This window comes from Mesoplodon densirostris, chromosome 2 (genome assembly GCF_025265405.1).
Source record: "Mesoplodon densirostris isolate mMesDen1 chromosome 2, mMesDen1 primary haplotype, whole genome shotgun sequence".
In the NCBI taxonomy this organism is placed as follows: domain Eukaryota; kingdom Metazoa; phylum Chordata; class Mammalia; order Artiodactyla; family Ziphiidae; genus Mesoplodon; species Mesoplodon densirostris.
Window position 1 is genome coordinate 150086312 of NC_082662.1, and position 15991 is coordinate 150102302.

At 39.2% G+C, this 15991-nt stretch overlaps 1 protein-coding gene across 7 annotated transcripts in view; it reads right to left on the reverse strand.

Annotated features, from left to right (window-relative positions):
- The window catches only part of HMCN1 (hemicentin 1), a 755474-nt gene that overhangs the window by 529325 nt on the left and 210158 nt on the right, over positions 1 to 15991 (reverse strand). For 5 of the 7 annotated variants that reach the window (XR_009531210.1, XM_060091134.1, XM_060091135.1 and 2 more), the window contains exon 1: positions 595 to 862. The exons of the other annotated variants lie outside the window; for them this stretch is intronic. Coding sequence is in view for 4 of the 5 variants with exons in the window: in XM_060091134.1 (XP_059947117.1) it covers positions 595 to 862 (268 nt within the window). In the remaining variant the exon portion in view is untranslated. Of the gene's footprint in view, positions 1 to 594; positions 863 to 15991 lie in introns of those variants that run through there. 7 annotated transcript variants of the gene reach the window in all.

Sequence of the window (15991 nt, forward strand, 5' to 3'; positions counted from 1 at the left end):
AGACATGGACATAACATTTATTACCATCTGTGAACCTAACTAAGGATGACCTGGTGCAAAGAATATGAATAGATTCAATTAAGAAATGAATGGCTTCTTCTTATTTTCATCTCTTCAGTTCATTAGTAGTCATTGCTTACGGGCTTCCCTGTGTCTCACACAACAGGTTTTTCTCCCCCTTACTTGAGAGTTACCTTGAGTACGCTCTCCAGCTGGATGTTAGCTCTTAAAGCATTGCTGCTGAACACTCATGTCCCAATCTGCCTTAATTAAACATTCTTTAGTTCTAAAAATTTTAAGTTAATTTTTAAGTTAGTTAATTAACTGCTTTTGATGTCGTTGCTCTGGTTCTGATTTTCATAATTCCACATTTCCAGGTTTGGGTACCACCGTACAATCACCCTAAACAAGCCACCTCCATGGCTGAGACTTTAGGTATCCGAGAGGAAACCCAGATACAGGCGAGCAACTCTTTGTTACAACTGTATTCAGCTACACATTTTTAAAAAAATTGTTTTGAAACTCACACAAAATTTCACAGCATAAGAAACAATGTAATCATAAGGAATAACAAAGAATAAATATTGCCCTTACCTGGATCATGGAAAGGCACCAAAGCAAAGTTGAAAAGAGGTCTCTTAGGTCTTTTCAAGGACGTCTCCAAAATTTTGGAAGCCCCCTCGATAACCTGAACTAAATCATCATACATGGAACCCGTCACATCAAACACAAAAGCCAACGTGGAGGCCCCCTCGGGAATTTCCTCAGCCCTGATCTCTGACTGGGGGCTTGCATCCTGAGCCTGGGAAGTATAAAGAAGAGTGAACAGGAATACTGTGCGGACAATGTCCCAGGAAATCATTTTGTCTTTCTTTCCTTTTTTTTTTTTCCTGAGCGCCTAAGCACTGTGCTGAGTCCTCCTCAACAACAGGCAGCGGGTTTCTTCTCGAGGCAATTCATTCGACTCCCGAAACCTCTTTGAACTCGCAAAAAAAAATGGGGGCTGAGAATCAGATGGGGACAAGCACCAAACCCGAAACCCTGCAGGGGCCGGGCGGGCAGAGATGCGGCAGCTTTTGTCCAGAAGCAGCCTCCTCCGGGACAGCCGAGTGCCCGCGGCCCGGGCGGCGTGTGGCTGAGTGAGGGCGGCGCGCCCGGCCCATGCCCCGGGGGCCGTTCCGAGCCAGCGGCGCCGCACCGAGTCCGCTGCCCTCGCCGCCGCCGCCGCCGCCGCCGCGCCGCTCTCCGCCGGGCCAGCCGTCGCGGCTCCCAACTTTCCACTGCGCGCCTCCAGCCCAGGAGCTGGGAGGGGAAGGGAAGCCGGGCTCGGCCTCGCCTCCTGATTGGCCGGTGGACGCCCTCCTCCTTTGCTCTTGGGCGCCCCCCCCCGCTCCTGGAGGGCGACTTCTCTCCACTGATTCTCGGGTCAATTCAGTACCTGGGAAGCGCTCCCAGTATCCCCTCCGCACCCACCCGCGTTGTTTCTCACTTCCAAAACCCCAAGGTACACAATGGCTTTCAAGAATGTGTGGCAAGGACCCGAACCGAGGGACACCACACTAACCAGCACTAAGGGTGTATTTTTTTACGATGCACAACGCTGCTTCAGACACCTCTATCATAATTCCCCTCCCCCCACCACCGAAGAAGCCAAGACCTCTCCCCCTCCCCAGCCCAGCCTCCCGCTCTCAGCCCGCAACTCAGCCCAGCCGGGAGGGGGAGCCGGAAAGTTATCCCGGCTGGGCTGCAGCCACATTCTCACTCTTTGATCTCCTCAGGGACTGTGGAGCTTTGGGGAAGGGAGGGAGGACAGAGCTGGATGGGCCAGAAACGGGAGGAAGGGGGAAAGGGCTGTTGAGGGAAATGAGAGAGAGACAGCTGGAACTGGGTAGTCACTGATTGTAATTAGGAAAGATGGTAGAAGGGAAATCAGCTGGGTGTGGAATACAGGGTGGCAGCTCAGTGCAAAGGATGAGGAGGGAGAGAGGGAAAGGAAGAGGGTGCGGGGGGGGGGGCGGAGATCATACTGAAGAGAAAAGTTAATTTTTTAAAATTTCACTATCAAGATTCATGTTTGCTGAGCAATATGAACCCTCCCCTCAGCATGGTGAGGCAGAATAATATCCTCATTTCACACTTCCTTCCATAGAACACCCATGTGCCAAGTCTCAGCCAAAGATCCATTGAAAATGTGTTCCCTCCTATGGCATTTTCTTGCTGATAAGTAAGGAAACCTCGCCCTGTAAAACATTACAAAGTTTTTCCGTGTTGTAATTATTATACACATTTTGGTACTAATAACAGAGATAAGAAGGGTTGGACAAAGAAAGTCAACCATAAGCTAAAGATTTCTTGCCTCTTTTTAATAAAAACATATTCACATCCTGCAAAAGGAGCTGTTGTCTGGATCCTGGCATTTAAAGAGGGACCAGCAGGCATTTTGATCTGAGTTGGAATGTGTGTTAGACCACCCATCCAACACGGAGGTCGCCTGAGGAAGAGCCAGCTCCCCTGAGCCTTTTATAGTCTGCAACTGTCTTCTCTTTCAGACCCAGGGACTCTGGACCCTGAGTTTATGATACCTATAAGTCACGTCATTTAAAGGAAGCAGCCTGGCCATTTGGACTGAGTGGGAATATGAGAGGAAAGGGGGAAGGTTCTTCCTTTCTAAATAGTATTTAGAAAATGCTATTTGAGTAACCTACTCCTTTGTTTATCTAAAAGGGATTGCATTCTAAATCCTGGAGATTTCACTGAGACCTGAGCTGTTCCAGGTGTTCAAGGGAGGTGGTAGAGCCTGGTGATTAAGGCTTCTGGGTCAGATAATCTGCGTTCAACACCCAGCTGTGACACTTAATAACTGTATCTTCATCAAGTTACCTATTTCTTTACTCCTTCATTGATTCAGCTGTAAATGGAAATAATGACAGTACCTACCTAATAAGGATTCAATGATCTATCTTGGTAATTGTTCCGTGCATACTTGAAAACAATGTTATTTGGTGGAATGCTCCATAAATGTCAATTAGGTCAAGTTTCATAGTGTTGCTCGAACATTCTGTATCCTTACTGATTTCTGCCTTCTTGTTCTATCAGTTATTATGAGTGGAATTGAAATCTATGACTATAATTGTGGATTTGTCTATTTCTTCTTGTAGTTCTATGAGGTTTTGCTTCATGCATTTTGAAGCCTGTAATTAGAGGCATAAACACTTAGGATTATTATGTCCTCTTGACTGACATTTTTATCATTATGAAGTTACATTCATTATCCCTGGTAATATTATTTGCTGTGGAATATGCTTTGTCTGATATTAATATAGCACTCCAACTTTCTTTTGATTAGCGTTAGCATGATATATCATTTTCCATCCTGTCACTTTTAAATTATTTGTGTGTTTATATTAAAGTGTGTTTCTTGTAGTCACCTTACAACTGGGTCTTGCTTTTTTCATGCAAACAATCTCAGCCTTTTATTGGCCTATTAGACTATTTACATTCAATGTGATTATGGATGTGGTTGGGTTGAAATGTACCATCTAGCTATTTGTTTTCTTTATGTCCCATCTCTTCTTTGTTTCTTTTTTCTTATTTTTCTGACTTCTTTTGGGTGTACTGAATATTTTTTGATTCCATTTTATATTTATTGCTAGCTTATTAGCTATAACTCTTATTTTATTTTAGTGGTTGCTATAGTGTTTATAGTATATATCTTTATCACAGTCTTCCTTCAAGTAATATTATACCACTTAACCTCAGAATAATATACTTCCATTACTTTCCTCCCAACCTTTCTGGTTAGTCATCCATTTTAGTTTACATTACTGTATTTTAAACCCCACACTATATTAATGTAATTTTTAAAGTAGTCAATTATCTTTTTAAAAGATTTAATTAATTCTAAAATTAATATATTTAATCAGGTAGTCACCATTTCTGGTGCTGTTCATCTCTTTGTGTAAACCCAGGTTTTCATCTGATGTCATTTTCCTTCTCCCTGAAGGATTTGCTTTAATACTTCCTGTAGTGCAGGTCTGCTGGTGATGAGTTTTTTCACTTTTGTGTGTTCAAAAAATTCTTTATTTCACCTTTGTTTCTGAAAGTTTGGGGGTTTTGTTTTGTTTGGGCTTTGGGGTTGTTTGTTTGTTTTGTTGGATAGAGGATTCTAGGTTGGCAGGTTTTTATTTTCCTTTCAGTACCTTAAAGATGTCACTCCACTGTCTTCTTGCTTGCATTGCTTCCAGTTGAGAAATGTCTCTCATATTTATTTTTGTCCTTTTATATGAACCACATCTTTTTGTCTCTTGATGCTTTTAATAGTTTTCTCATTATCACTGATTTTGAACCATTTGATTATGGTGTGCCTTGATGTGGTTCCCCTCATATTTCTTGTGCTTGCAGCTTTTCAAGATTCTTGCATCTGTAAGTGTATGGTTTTCATCAAATTTGTACACTTTGGGCCATTATTTCTTCAAATATATTTACCTCCTTTCCTTTGCAGACCCCAATTCACACATATGAGGCCATTTCAAACTGTTGCATAGTAAACTGATGCTCTGTTCAGTTTTTTAAATTGGTATTTTCTTTTCTCATTGTGTTTCATTTTTTGATAGTTTTCATAGTTATTTCTTCAAGTTCACTAATCTTTTCTTCTCCACTGTTTATTCTGCCAATTGTCCCATCCAGTGTACTTTACATCTAAGACATTGCAGTTTTTATCTCTAGAATTTCTATTTGGATCTCTTTTTTTTTTTTTTTAATATCTCCCATGTCTCATTTTAAGTGTATGACTATCTAGAAGACAGCTATAATAACTTTTTATGTCCTTGACTGGTAATTCTGACATCTGTACCAGTTCTATTACACATCAGTTTCAATTAATCAGTGTTTCTCCTTATTATAGGTTATATGTTCTTGCTTCCTTTCAGGCTTCATATTCTTTGATTGGATGTCAGACATTATGAATTTTGCCTTTACATTATGAATTTATACTAGATATTTTTGTATTTTTATAAATATTCTTGAGCTCTGTTCTGGGACAGAGTAAAGTTATTTGGAAAGAGTTTGATCCTTTTGAGACTCACTTTTAAAATTTATTAGGTCAGACCAAAACAGTATTCAATCTAGAACGAATTCCCCATTGCTGGGAAAAAACCCTTCTGAGTACTCTACCCAATGCTCTTTGAATCATGAGGTTTTCCAATCCAGCAGGTGGGGACAGACCTATCCCCATCCCTGTGTGAGTGTGGGCACTGTCACCTTTATTCCTTCAAGTGGCTCTTTCCTCACATGCACATGCTGGTCAGTACTCAGCTGAATATACAAGGGGGACCCCCTCCACCTTGCTTCCACCTCCACACCCCATGGCCTGTAAAATCCCTCTGAAGATGGTAAACTGGGACAGTTATAGGACTTGCTTCATTTGTTTCCCATCTCTGTGGAATCATTGTCCTTTTTTGCCTGAGAGTAAAATGAAAAACATGCTTACAGTGCACTTGGCACAATAAATACTCAGTAAAGTTTGGTATTGTTATTACCATGATATTTATTTGAAGTTGCAGCATTGAAAGTTTGAAGCTATGTGTATATGCATTGAGGACACAATGCTTTGGAAGGGACAGATAACTAGGGAGGCTTTTTTACTTGTTTATTTATAGATCTTTTGTAGCTTCACTAACATCCTGAAATCTAAGTGGGTGGTAACACTTAAGAACTTAATGTTTAAGGTCCAGAAGGTACCATGACAGGGAAAGACGGGTGACAAAGAAAAGGAATATTTAATGTCTCAAAAGGCATTTCTACTTACATATGTATATAGGTAGAAATACATATTAACTTCCGTAATCCCAGTGCATCTCTCCACTTCAGTCTTATATAATTGATAACTGTATGATTTGGAACACATGAGAGACATACGTGGGCTCTCCTACTCCTTTTCAATAAAATTTGATCTTTGTTGAAATGCAGATCTCTGGGGACAGAGTAGCCCTGTGGACAGAAATTTTATTTACACTTTAAAATAAATGAGTCCCTGAAAGTAGATTTTGGCAGGCAGTCAGCTGAGAACACCAAGAATGTAAAATGGGAGAAAGTAATCAGGTTAGGAAGAGGGCATGGCCCAGGACAGGGGTAGGAAGGGTTGGGCAAAAAAGACAGTGATGCTTAAGTCAAAGTACTGCCCAGAAATAACAATATATCCTAGCCTTTTTCCTGTTTGTGTTATTAAAAACAGTCTCTATGATGTTGGAAGGAACACTAGTTTAAGAATCTAGTCTCTTCAGCCACTAATTGTTTCAGTCCTGTCACTCACAGCAGGTCATACTAAACAATTTCTAAAATTTGTTCCAGCTGTAACATTCTCTGATGGTCTTAGCTGAAGTTTCCCAGAAAGCAGAGCCTGAAATGAAGGGCTGGTGTGTGATTCCAGGGTGCAGACATGAGGGATAGGGGGAATGAAGCAGCAGAGAAAGGGGAGGCAGTATAAAAGTGCATTATCAAGTTGGCCTCTGCCGTGAGCTACTAGTTACTGGGTCCTGTGGAACTGACTGAAAACCCTTATGTTAGGTGCCTCAAGACTGTGAAGGAGAAAGAGCAGTGAATGAGGTAAAAGGGCAAAGTACCTACTATCAGCAAGCACCCTCATTGGTCAAAGGCTTACCCCATCAGGTTAAAAAATCCCAAACTTTTGGGTCCCACTTATATGGGTGCTGATCTGGTTTCCTTGGCATCATGCTCCAAGGCGTCAATAGAAAAGCCCAGGACAGAGACAAGAGAGGCACACGAGACACCTGAGACAAGATGCTCAAGATGCTGTCAGGTTGCACCTGCATGAAGTTGGTCGGAGCTTGATTATATCCTGAAGACATGAAAAGACTGCAGGAATTTAAGCTGAAGAGCAAAAAGATTAATACTTCAGCAAAATCAGACAATGAGTGGAATAAGGGTAGTAAGTTGGGGAAAAAGACAAAAATAGGAGTAGGCTGCAGTAATAATATTAACAACATCCTTCATCTAGCAAAACGGAGACTTGGCAAGTTTATGCAGTTTGCCTAAGGTCATTATTAGTGAGCAGCAGAATCACGATTTGGACCCAGGCAAGCTGATTCCCAAGCCCGTGCTCTCCACTGCTTTGCACTGATGCCCTCAGGCTCCAAGTTACAAACTAAAATAATAGCAATGGATAAGACAAGGAGAAACTGTTAATACGTTAGGAGTTTGGGATTCACATATACACACTACTATATATAAAATAGATAATCAACAAGGACCTACTGTATAGCACAGGGAGCTCTACTCAGTATTCTATAATAACTAAATGGGAAAATAACCTGAAAAAGAATAGATATATGTATATGTATAACTGAACCACTTTGCTGTATACCTGAAACTAACACAACATTGTAAATCAACTATACTCCAATATAAAATAAAAATTTTTTTAAATGTCATTGCTTTTTAATATATTGACTTTGTATACTACAATCTTGTTGAATTTGTTATTAGTTTAATAAGATGTGGTTTTTCAGGCAGATTCTTAGGACTTCCTATATATATGATTATGTTGTTTGCAAATAAAGACAGTTTTACTTTTCAAAAAAAATTATCAAAAGTATGTGGTAGGGACTTCCCTGGTGGCACAGTGGTTAAGAATCCGCCTGCCAATGCAAGGGACAAGGGTTCGAGCCCTGGTCCGGGAAGATCCCACAGGCCGCGGAGCAATGAAGCCCGTGCACCACAACTACTGAGCCTGCGCTCTAGAGGCTGCAAGCCACAACTACTGAGCCTGCGAGCCACAACTACTGAGCCCGCATGCCACAACTAATGAAGCCCGTGCGCCTAGAGCCCATGCTCCTCAACAAGAGAAGCCACCACAATGAGAAGCCCGCGCACCACAAATGAACAGTAGCCCCCGCTCGCTGCAACTAGAGAAAGCCTATGTGCAGCAACGAAGACACAACGTAGCCAAAAATAAATAAATTAATTTTAAAAAAGCATGTGGTAATTTTCCATTGCTTTTTATAAAAGATCTGCATAGGTAATTCCAAACAAGCACAAGTCAGAAACACCCTTTAAATTCTCTATGGACAGAGACAAGGATGAGAGGAAACAGTAAGTCTACTGGTAGCTGATACCTATCCTCCCTTGGTCTACCCTAGACACTATCCTAGATAACCTCCAGGATGTCCTAGAAGACCCTAGGAGGTAGGGAATAGGAGTAGAGAAGGGAGTAGCTCCTCCTGGAAATTAATACACAATGCAGGCTTTGCAGTGACGTGCAGTAGATTACAGAACATCTCCAGTTTCATGCTAACAATCACCAAATTAGCTCTCAGAAGTCTCGTTACATAGATTCTCATCTTTGTTATATTTTAGGGGGAGAATATGAAAAGGTGATGTGTTTTAAAAAGTAGTCTAGCACATTTATAGCAAAGTCAACACTAAAATCTTCTCTTCAATTCAGTTTTCTCCCTTGAAATTCTTTGACCTGCCCTCGAGAAGATCAGACACTGCTCACTGGTTAAGTATTTCCAGAAATCACCTAATTGGAAGCATTTATCACACTAGGCCTGATAAAGCCTAGCTCAGAAAAACATTGCCTTAAAAGAGTGAGTTCTCAAGACGATTGCTGTAAAGTAGTGTGTCCATACACTGTTTTATTGTAAACTGCCTCCTGCAAATCACTAGATGGTTTGACATTATCCTCACTGATCTTTCCTAAAATGTCTAGTTCTCTATGTAATGAGGCCCAGGATTATTTTATGTTTACTGAGCACATTTCTACAGGGTAAGTAACATGCTATTACAACTAAATTAAAAGTAGAGTACTTCTACACCGACCATAATGGTTGTACTTGGCACCGCTATGAAACTTAAAAAAAAAATAAAAGTTTGATTATTTTTTCTTGTCTCCCTTAAGAAGGCAATAAAAGGACAGAAAGCCATCATGTTGTAACTGGAAAATTAATCACATCAAATATTCTCTTATACTAATCAAGTTATAAGTCAGGAATTGGCTTATATAAAACAGATGTTTACATTCTTATTCTCCTTTGGTACGAACGTCAAGAGAAGAAAGAACAGACTAACCCTGTCATGGTGTGCTTTGGGGAATGGAACACTCTAACTATTTTAATGGAGCCACAAAGCCTGTGGTCGGCCGAGGGGACAGCCAGAAGAGGGAAAAGCACGGGGGCCAAGCCTTCTACTCCTTATATAGGCCAAACTCCTGTTGTCTGTAATGGAATGGGAAGTACACTGCCTGAGGAAGAAAGAACACGTGTCATCCAAAGGGAGCCCCACTTTTGGCTCAGCCGCTGCCCTTGCTCTCTAGGACTCATGGTTCTGGTTTGCATTTCAATTGTGAGCTCTTCATAAGGACCACAGCTACCCACCCCCTCCTAAAATAAAGGCCAAGAGACCTACAAGCTATCCTCAGACTACTTGGGGAGAAGTTTTGAAAGCTTAACTGAAAGCTTAATGGAGAAGAGAGGCTTGAACAAAGAATGCCTCAGCTTCCCTTTCTGAAAAGAATGGAAGAAATTAACATCTATCCTCAATGACCTCTCTCCAGATGTCTTCTCAAACCTCCATCCTCTTTCACAGGTGAATGCTGTCCCCATAAAGTCAGGGCAATATTCACACACCCAGTCTTTTCCGCTTCTTTATCCCAATTCAAATGCTGGAAAGGATTTTAGAGATCATTTTTCTACTCCAGGGCCTTCAGTTTACAGAGAGAAAACTGAGTCCCAGAGAGTGACTTGTCCAAGGTCTTACAAAATTTTGAAGTAAGGCTGGAAGTATATTTTGGACCTGTAATTATCACTTTTCTACATGATACATGATACATGATACATGAATCTATCTTTACTTAACTCTAGATACCTAATCAAAGAGTTGTAGAAGCGAGGAAAATTTAGCAGGATGTAGCTTTGGAGAAAAAAAAAAAGGAATAGTATGAAGCTGTGAATATTTTATTTAGCTACTCATCTGTTTATTAGAAACATCCATAAAACATCTATTTTTATGGAAAGGGAAAGATCAATGTTCTAATATGGATTTACCTGATACTGAAAGAATATGAAAAGGTATTAGAGTACAGTTCAGATGGTAGATATAACCCATTTTCTGTTTTTACTTTTATTCTAACTATGATATATTTTTAGGGATGAAACATCCTTTCTTCTCTTCTTGCAGACCTCCCTTCCATGTCTTCAAAATAGGAATTTTCCTAGGCTAAGGCTTTGATTATAGATGTAAAGAGTCCTAGAATTCAAGGAGGAAAAAAGCTATGAAAATCAGAAAACACCTACTATTTTAGACAGCTGGGAATCTGTCCTAATTTCAAACAGAGGAAGAAATTCTAACTTCTTATCTTACATTCCAACATTCAGTAACTCTCTTTATCAGAATATTTCTCCTTACATTTCTTCTAATATAAGTTAAGCCTCTTTCTTCTTGTTCTGTTTTCAGAAGTACTACAGCTGGTCACAGCCTTCCAAATATTTTTTTCTCTCTGTAAAGTCATGAAAGGGTAAAGGTGTTGGCTTCAATAATAATTACCTAGATCAAGGTTTTCTGCCTTTACTTTTTAAAAATATCTTAGGTCTATTCAAATCATATTAATCAAAATATGATAAATAATTCCAGGTTCCTCTGAAGAAATAAGGAAATATATCATAAAAATTAATCTTCTTTCTTTCCTTTTTATTTCCAGCCTACACTTAGTTTAAAATCAGTATTTTTTTTGAAAAGTTTTAATTAAAAACAAGGCTAGAGTGATACTGTGGTGACAGATTAGAGTCGGAGACATCAAAATGAATCAAAGTTTGACTTCATACAGATGCATATAGATACATATAAAAATATTTATAGAGATGTGTATATACACACATGTATCTCACACATGTGCTAACATACACACATGCATTTCCTTGCTCTGTCAGCTGAGAAGGCCTAAAAGCAATGATACACCAATAGCAATGAACACACTTAGTGCCTAAATCTTGGTTTCTAGTGGCAATTTCCAGTAAAAGGAACCAGAGCTCCTTGGAGAAATGGCTGATTCTAAGGCTGGAACAGGAAATATATAAGATGAGCTTAGAGCATCTTATTGGGTCATAAATGAAGGAAATGCAAGACAAAACAAAAAAGGTACACACACACACACACACACACACACACACACACACACACACAAATAGGATATGTCAGAGGGACACAGAAGCCAACTGAAAAAACTCCCAGTGTCTAAGCTGGAACAATTTGAACAAAACATAATATTAAATTATAACCCAAAGTGTAAAATAAATATCCTTCAGTCTAGAAGGATACAAATAAATGATTGGATAAATAAATAAATAAGGGGTTCTTCTCCCATGCAGAAGAATTCCAAATAATATATGTAGAAAGGCCAGCCTCAAGGAGATGGAAGATAAATACCCACCCCTTAAATGTGGTAACTTGCTCCTCAAAAATAAAGTAAAGAAAGGGGGAAAATAATTTTACAGAGGAGAAATCTAGCCAACATTAACTCCACCAGGTGATCAAGGTTAATTAACATCAACAATGATAAATCGTGTTGACAGCATGTATTCTTGATACGACGCGATGAGAATAACATCTGTCATTTTCCTTCCAAGAATCCCCCCAAGACTTCTTGTTATAGACTAGAGAAGTCTAATGTGCAATTTGGTATCCTGGATGGGATCCTGGAACAAACAAGGAGCATTAGGTAAAAAGCCTAGCAAATATGAATACAGTACGGTGGAGTTTAATTAATATTTAGTTAATACTGATTCACTAGTTGCAACAAATGTACCATACCCATGAAAGATATTAACAATAGGGAAACTGGATATGGGGTTTATGGAAACTTTCTATTCTACCTTCACAACTTTTCTATAAATCTAAAACTGTTGTAAAATAAAAGGTTATTTATAAAATAAAATAAATAAATAAATAGCAAAAGTAGCCCCAAAACCATTTTTAATGAGGCACGAATATGATAGCATCAAAAAATACAAGTAATTTATATTAGTCGTTTGTCATCCATACAATGAAGTGAATTAAATAATTCATGGTAATTCATGAGTGTATTTTATCAAGTAGAATAATGTCTTACACTTAAAAGACAGAACATCTGAAAGAAATTCTACTGGGTCTATTGGAAATCAGACTAAAGGCATTACATAGCATAAATAAGCATTGAAAAATGTACCCTAAAGCAAAAATACTGCTGTTGCTCATTGCCATATGGCAAATCACTGCCACTTAAGCAAGGCTATAGTGTTAGTTACTGAAACATTAAGGGTGGAAGACATTCATTATTATCTTTTTTCAAAAAAAAATCCTATCTATAATAAATCACAACTGCTATTTCAATCAGAACAGCTTGCTAATGAACCCAAGGTCATTAGCATGTGTATCATTTAGTTTGACGATATTTGGTGACAAGCTCTAGCCCCATACCAGCTTGTTGCCTTACAGTCATTAGTCAATGTGAGACAAGAGTGCGCCTAGATCAGCATAAACCTAAACCCTTCCCTGGAAAAACTGCTTAAACGAATGCCTTATTAATGATAGATCAGGTATGTTACTATCTATGGAACCTGACCTGCATTAACCTGGGAAAGAACCTGTGCAGAGGCAAAGCAAGTTCTACCATAAATGACTCTAGTGGGAGAACTTTGCTGAGATTTGATGGACAAATTTCAGCAAAATCCTTCCAGTCACACTGCAGCTAATCCCAGATCTCTTGATAGAGGATTTTCTGTACTACATTTAAAACATCTCCACAAATTTCTTTTGCTGTGACTTACAGGCTGGCCAAGGAACTGAACATTAAGATTGCACAGACAAGGGTTTCTTCCCACTGGGCTTGTAGTTTACGGCTTAGGGTTGATTTTCTAAACACAAATGTACAATGAGTTATTAGAAGCATGAAAACTCATTCAGTCATCCCCAAAGAGCATTCTTTAATGCTAAATATTTAGCTCTATGCCGAATCTGAGTATAAAATTAGAACCACATTTAAGAGATGTTGAAAAAAAAATGGTGTCACTCCAACTAATTCAAACTACCAACATTGCTGCTATCAACTTATATAAAGAACAAAATAATAATAATAAAATAACTGCACACCAAAACTGACAAAATAAGATTCAAACATACCCAGCAAACATATGACTTACAATTTGTATCATATCTCTCAACTCAATTCATCCTAAAAAAGTCACAGTTTCACTCTTTCTGACTTTAGTTCTTATGAAGCTGCTCATTTAGTTCAACCAGAAATTGATCAACAACAGTTTAATTTTCCAAAGCTTGCTCTTCACAAATCCAATCTAGTCAAATATCTTTACCAGTAAAGTAAAACTCAGAACGCTTCCATGGAAAATTCAGCAACTGTGTTTGTCTTCTACTAATGCAGAGCTAGTTGATTTAAGGTTACCCTAAAATTTTCAAAATGGCCAGAAACTACTTTCCAAGGTGCTACCAGAAACATTTAGAGAAACCATGCACAAAAATGATTACATTCTCAATGAGAAGGCAGTGTGGGAAGTTTTCACCCTACCCTCAGTCTCTACCCTAACCCACACATGGATATATTTGGTCAGCTTTATCTATTCATAAGTCATTCAGTGTATAGTCATTGAGAAACTTCTATATGCTAGACACTAGAGAAATACCCTAAAGAGATGGTAACCCTCCAGCCGCATTATAATCAGCCAGTATCTAGAGTTTTCATGGCAAGATAAATAAACTTAACTCTTATCAGAAATGTTAAGATTTTGATAATTAACAGTTGCCTGATCTTTGCTTCTAGTATGTTACTAGCCTTATTTGCCTAAGATTTCTACTAAATAGCTATTTTACACTTAATGGTTTAGGATCAGTAGAGGTATCAGGAAAGTGTGAAAACTAATATTGCCCTCTGCTGGCAGATTCCTCCAGTAAAAAGAATTGTGTTTGTTTTGCCATTTTACCTTATTCCTCAGCCTTTGGGTATACATTTTGACATTAAAAGATTAGAGTTTGCTTCTTATAAGTAATGTTTGGAATTCCTTCTGAAACAAAGTCCAAAATGTCTAGGCAATGATGATAAGCATAGTCAGCACCAACCAAAATAAATACTTTTAAAAATATAGTGTGGGTTTCCCTGGTGGCGCAGTGGTCGAGAGTCCGCCTGCCGATGCAGGGGACACGGGTTCGTGCCCCGGTCCGGGAAGATCCCACATGCCGTGGAGTGGCTGGGCCCGTGAGCCATGGCCGCTGAGCCTGCGCGTCCGGAGCCTGTGCTCCGCAACGGGAGAGGCCACAACAGTGAGAGGCCGCATACCGAAAAAAAAAAAAAAATATATATATATATATATATATATATATAGTGCTATCCACATCATGTGAAGACATTGTCTCACAGCATAGCGGTTCAGGGCTATCTTCATCTCATCTTATTGAACCTGAACCTAATGAGCCAAGACTCTCCAGTTTCCTGAGAACTAGGTAGCTCTGACATTTGAGAAGGCTTTGTCAGTCCACGTGACAGACAATTATGCCTCTCTTTTCACTATCGAGGTGTATGAATTCGCTCCTGTTAAAACTTCAGATGCAGCATGAGATCTGGGGACGTAACTATCTCAAGATATTTGTATCAACTCTCAGTTTTAGATGATCCTATGTTAATAAGTTGAGAGGCATTATGACATAGAAGCTCCATGTTAGTGAAAAAGATTTGAATCATACTTGGAAGTTGATTCCAACATTCTTCAATGAATTTCTCTTTTTTAGTGAGTATAGATGGATACCAGAAGCTCTGGTTGTGAGCAAGCAGTCAATTTCATCTCTGTATTTCTAGTACTTACCACAGTGTCCCATAATTGATACATATTTAAGGCAGGCTTGAATAGATAAGTGAATTGGTCAATTACATTTATTATGTTTAATCAAATTAAGCCTTGTTTCTCAATAATATGCTTCGGGTAGAATCCAGTATGGTGTGTAGGAAGAACACATGCTTTGGAGTTGAACACACTTGGATTTAAATCCTAGCTTTGATACTCAGCTGTGTGGTAGGAAATTCACCTAACTTCTCTGTGCTGCAGCTTTCTCATCTGTAAATAAGAAACATATTTCTTCTTGTGCTGCTTTAGAGATTAGATGAGATAAAGTATGTAAAGTATCTGGCACATAATGAGCATTCAAAAATTTAGTTCTCTTCCTTTTCCTTTTAGATAAATTGTCATTTGTTTTCTTTTTAATCAGTATCACAGAACATTTAGCTCAGATACATCTTGAGAAGAGAAGAAAGAAAATGTGCTATAGTTACACTATTTATTTAATTTGCAAACCTTTCTTTTCCCCACCAGCAATAAGAAGATGTATACATAATCTCCCATGTTTTGCCTGCTTTAGGGCTTCTACCAACATCAAAAGAGGCTACCTACATTGGAAAAGGCACTAAGGAATTTATTTTACTTACTGTCATTTTCCAGTTAGGTAAAAGTAGAGAAAATTACAGATTCCAAAACACTTAAATCTATACTCTCTCACTTCAGTTTCACATTAGCCTCCGTTTTAAAGCTAAGGAAACTGGGAGGAGAAAAAAGGGGGCTGCCAAATATGGGGAATAAAACCAGAAACCATGTGTTCTGACTTGTCCAGGGATCATTCCTGACCTACCTGGGGTGCACTGCTTCATGTGTTCTCCCGAGCAGTTGCCATTACATGCTCGCCAGCGCTCCCTGCCCTCCACTTTGGGCACTGCACCCTGGAACCCAGCCTTTTCCTGCTGCCAGTGGGATTGCGATCTCCTAGTTAAGGGAGACACCCCGAATCATGAGTCCTGGAGCTCATTTTTTGTTTGTTTGTTTGTTTTTGTTTTCTTGGTAACTCACAATAAGATATGTGGTGAGTTGTTTGGAATTACCTACTCTTCCAGCGTTTTACAAAGGCTAAATGCTCTTGGTGGTATTTTTTTTTTAACAATTCTGGG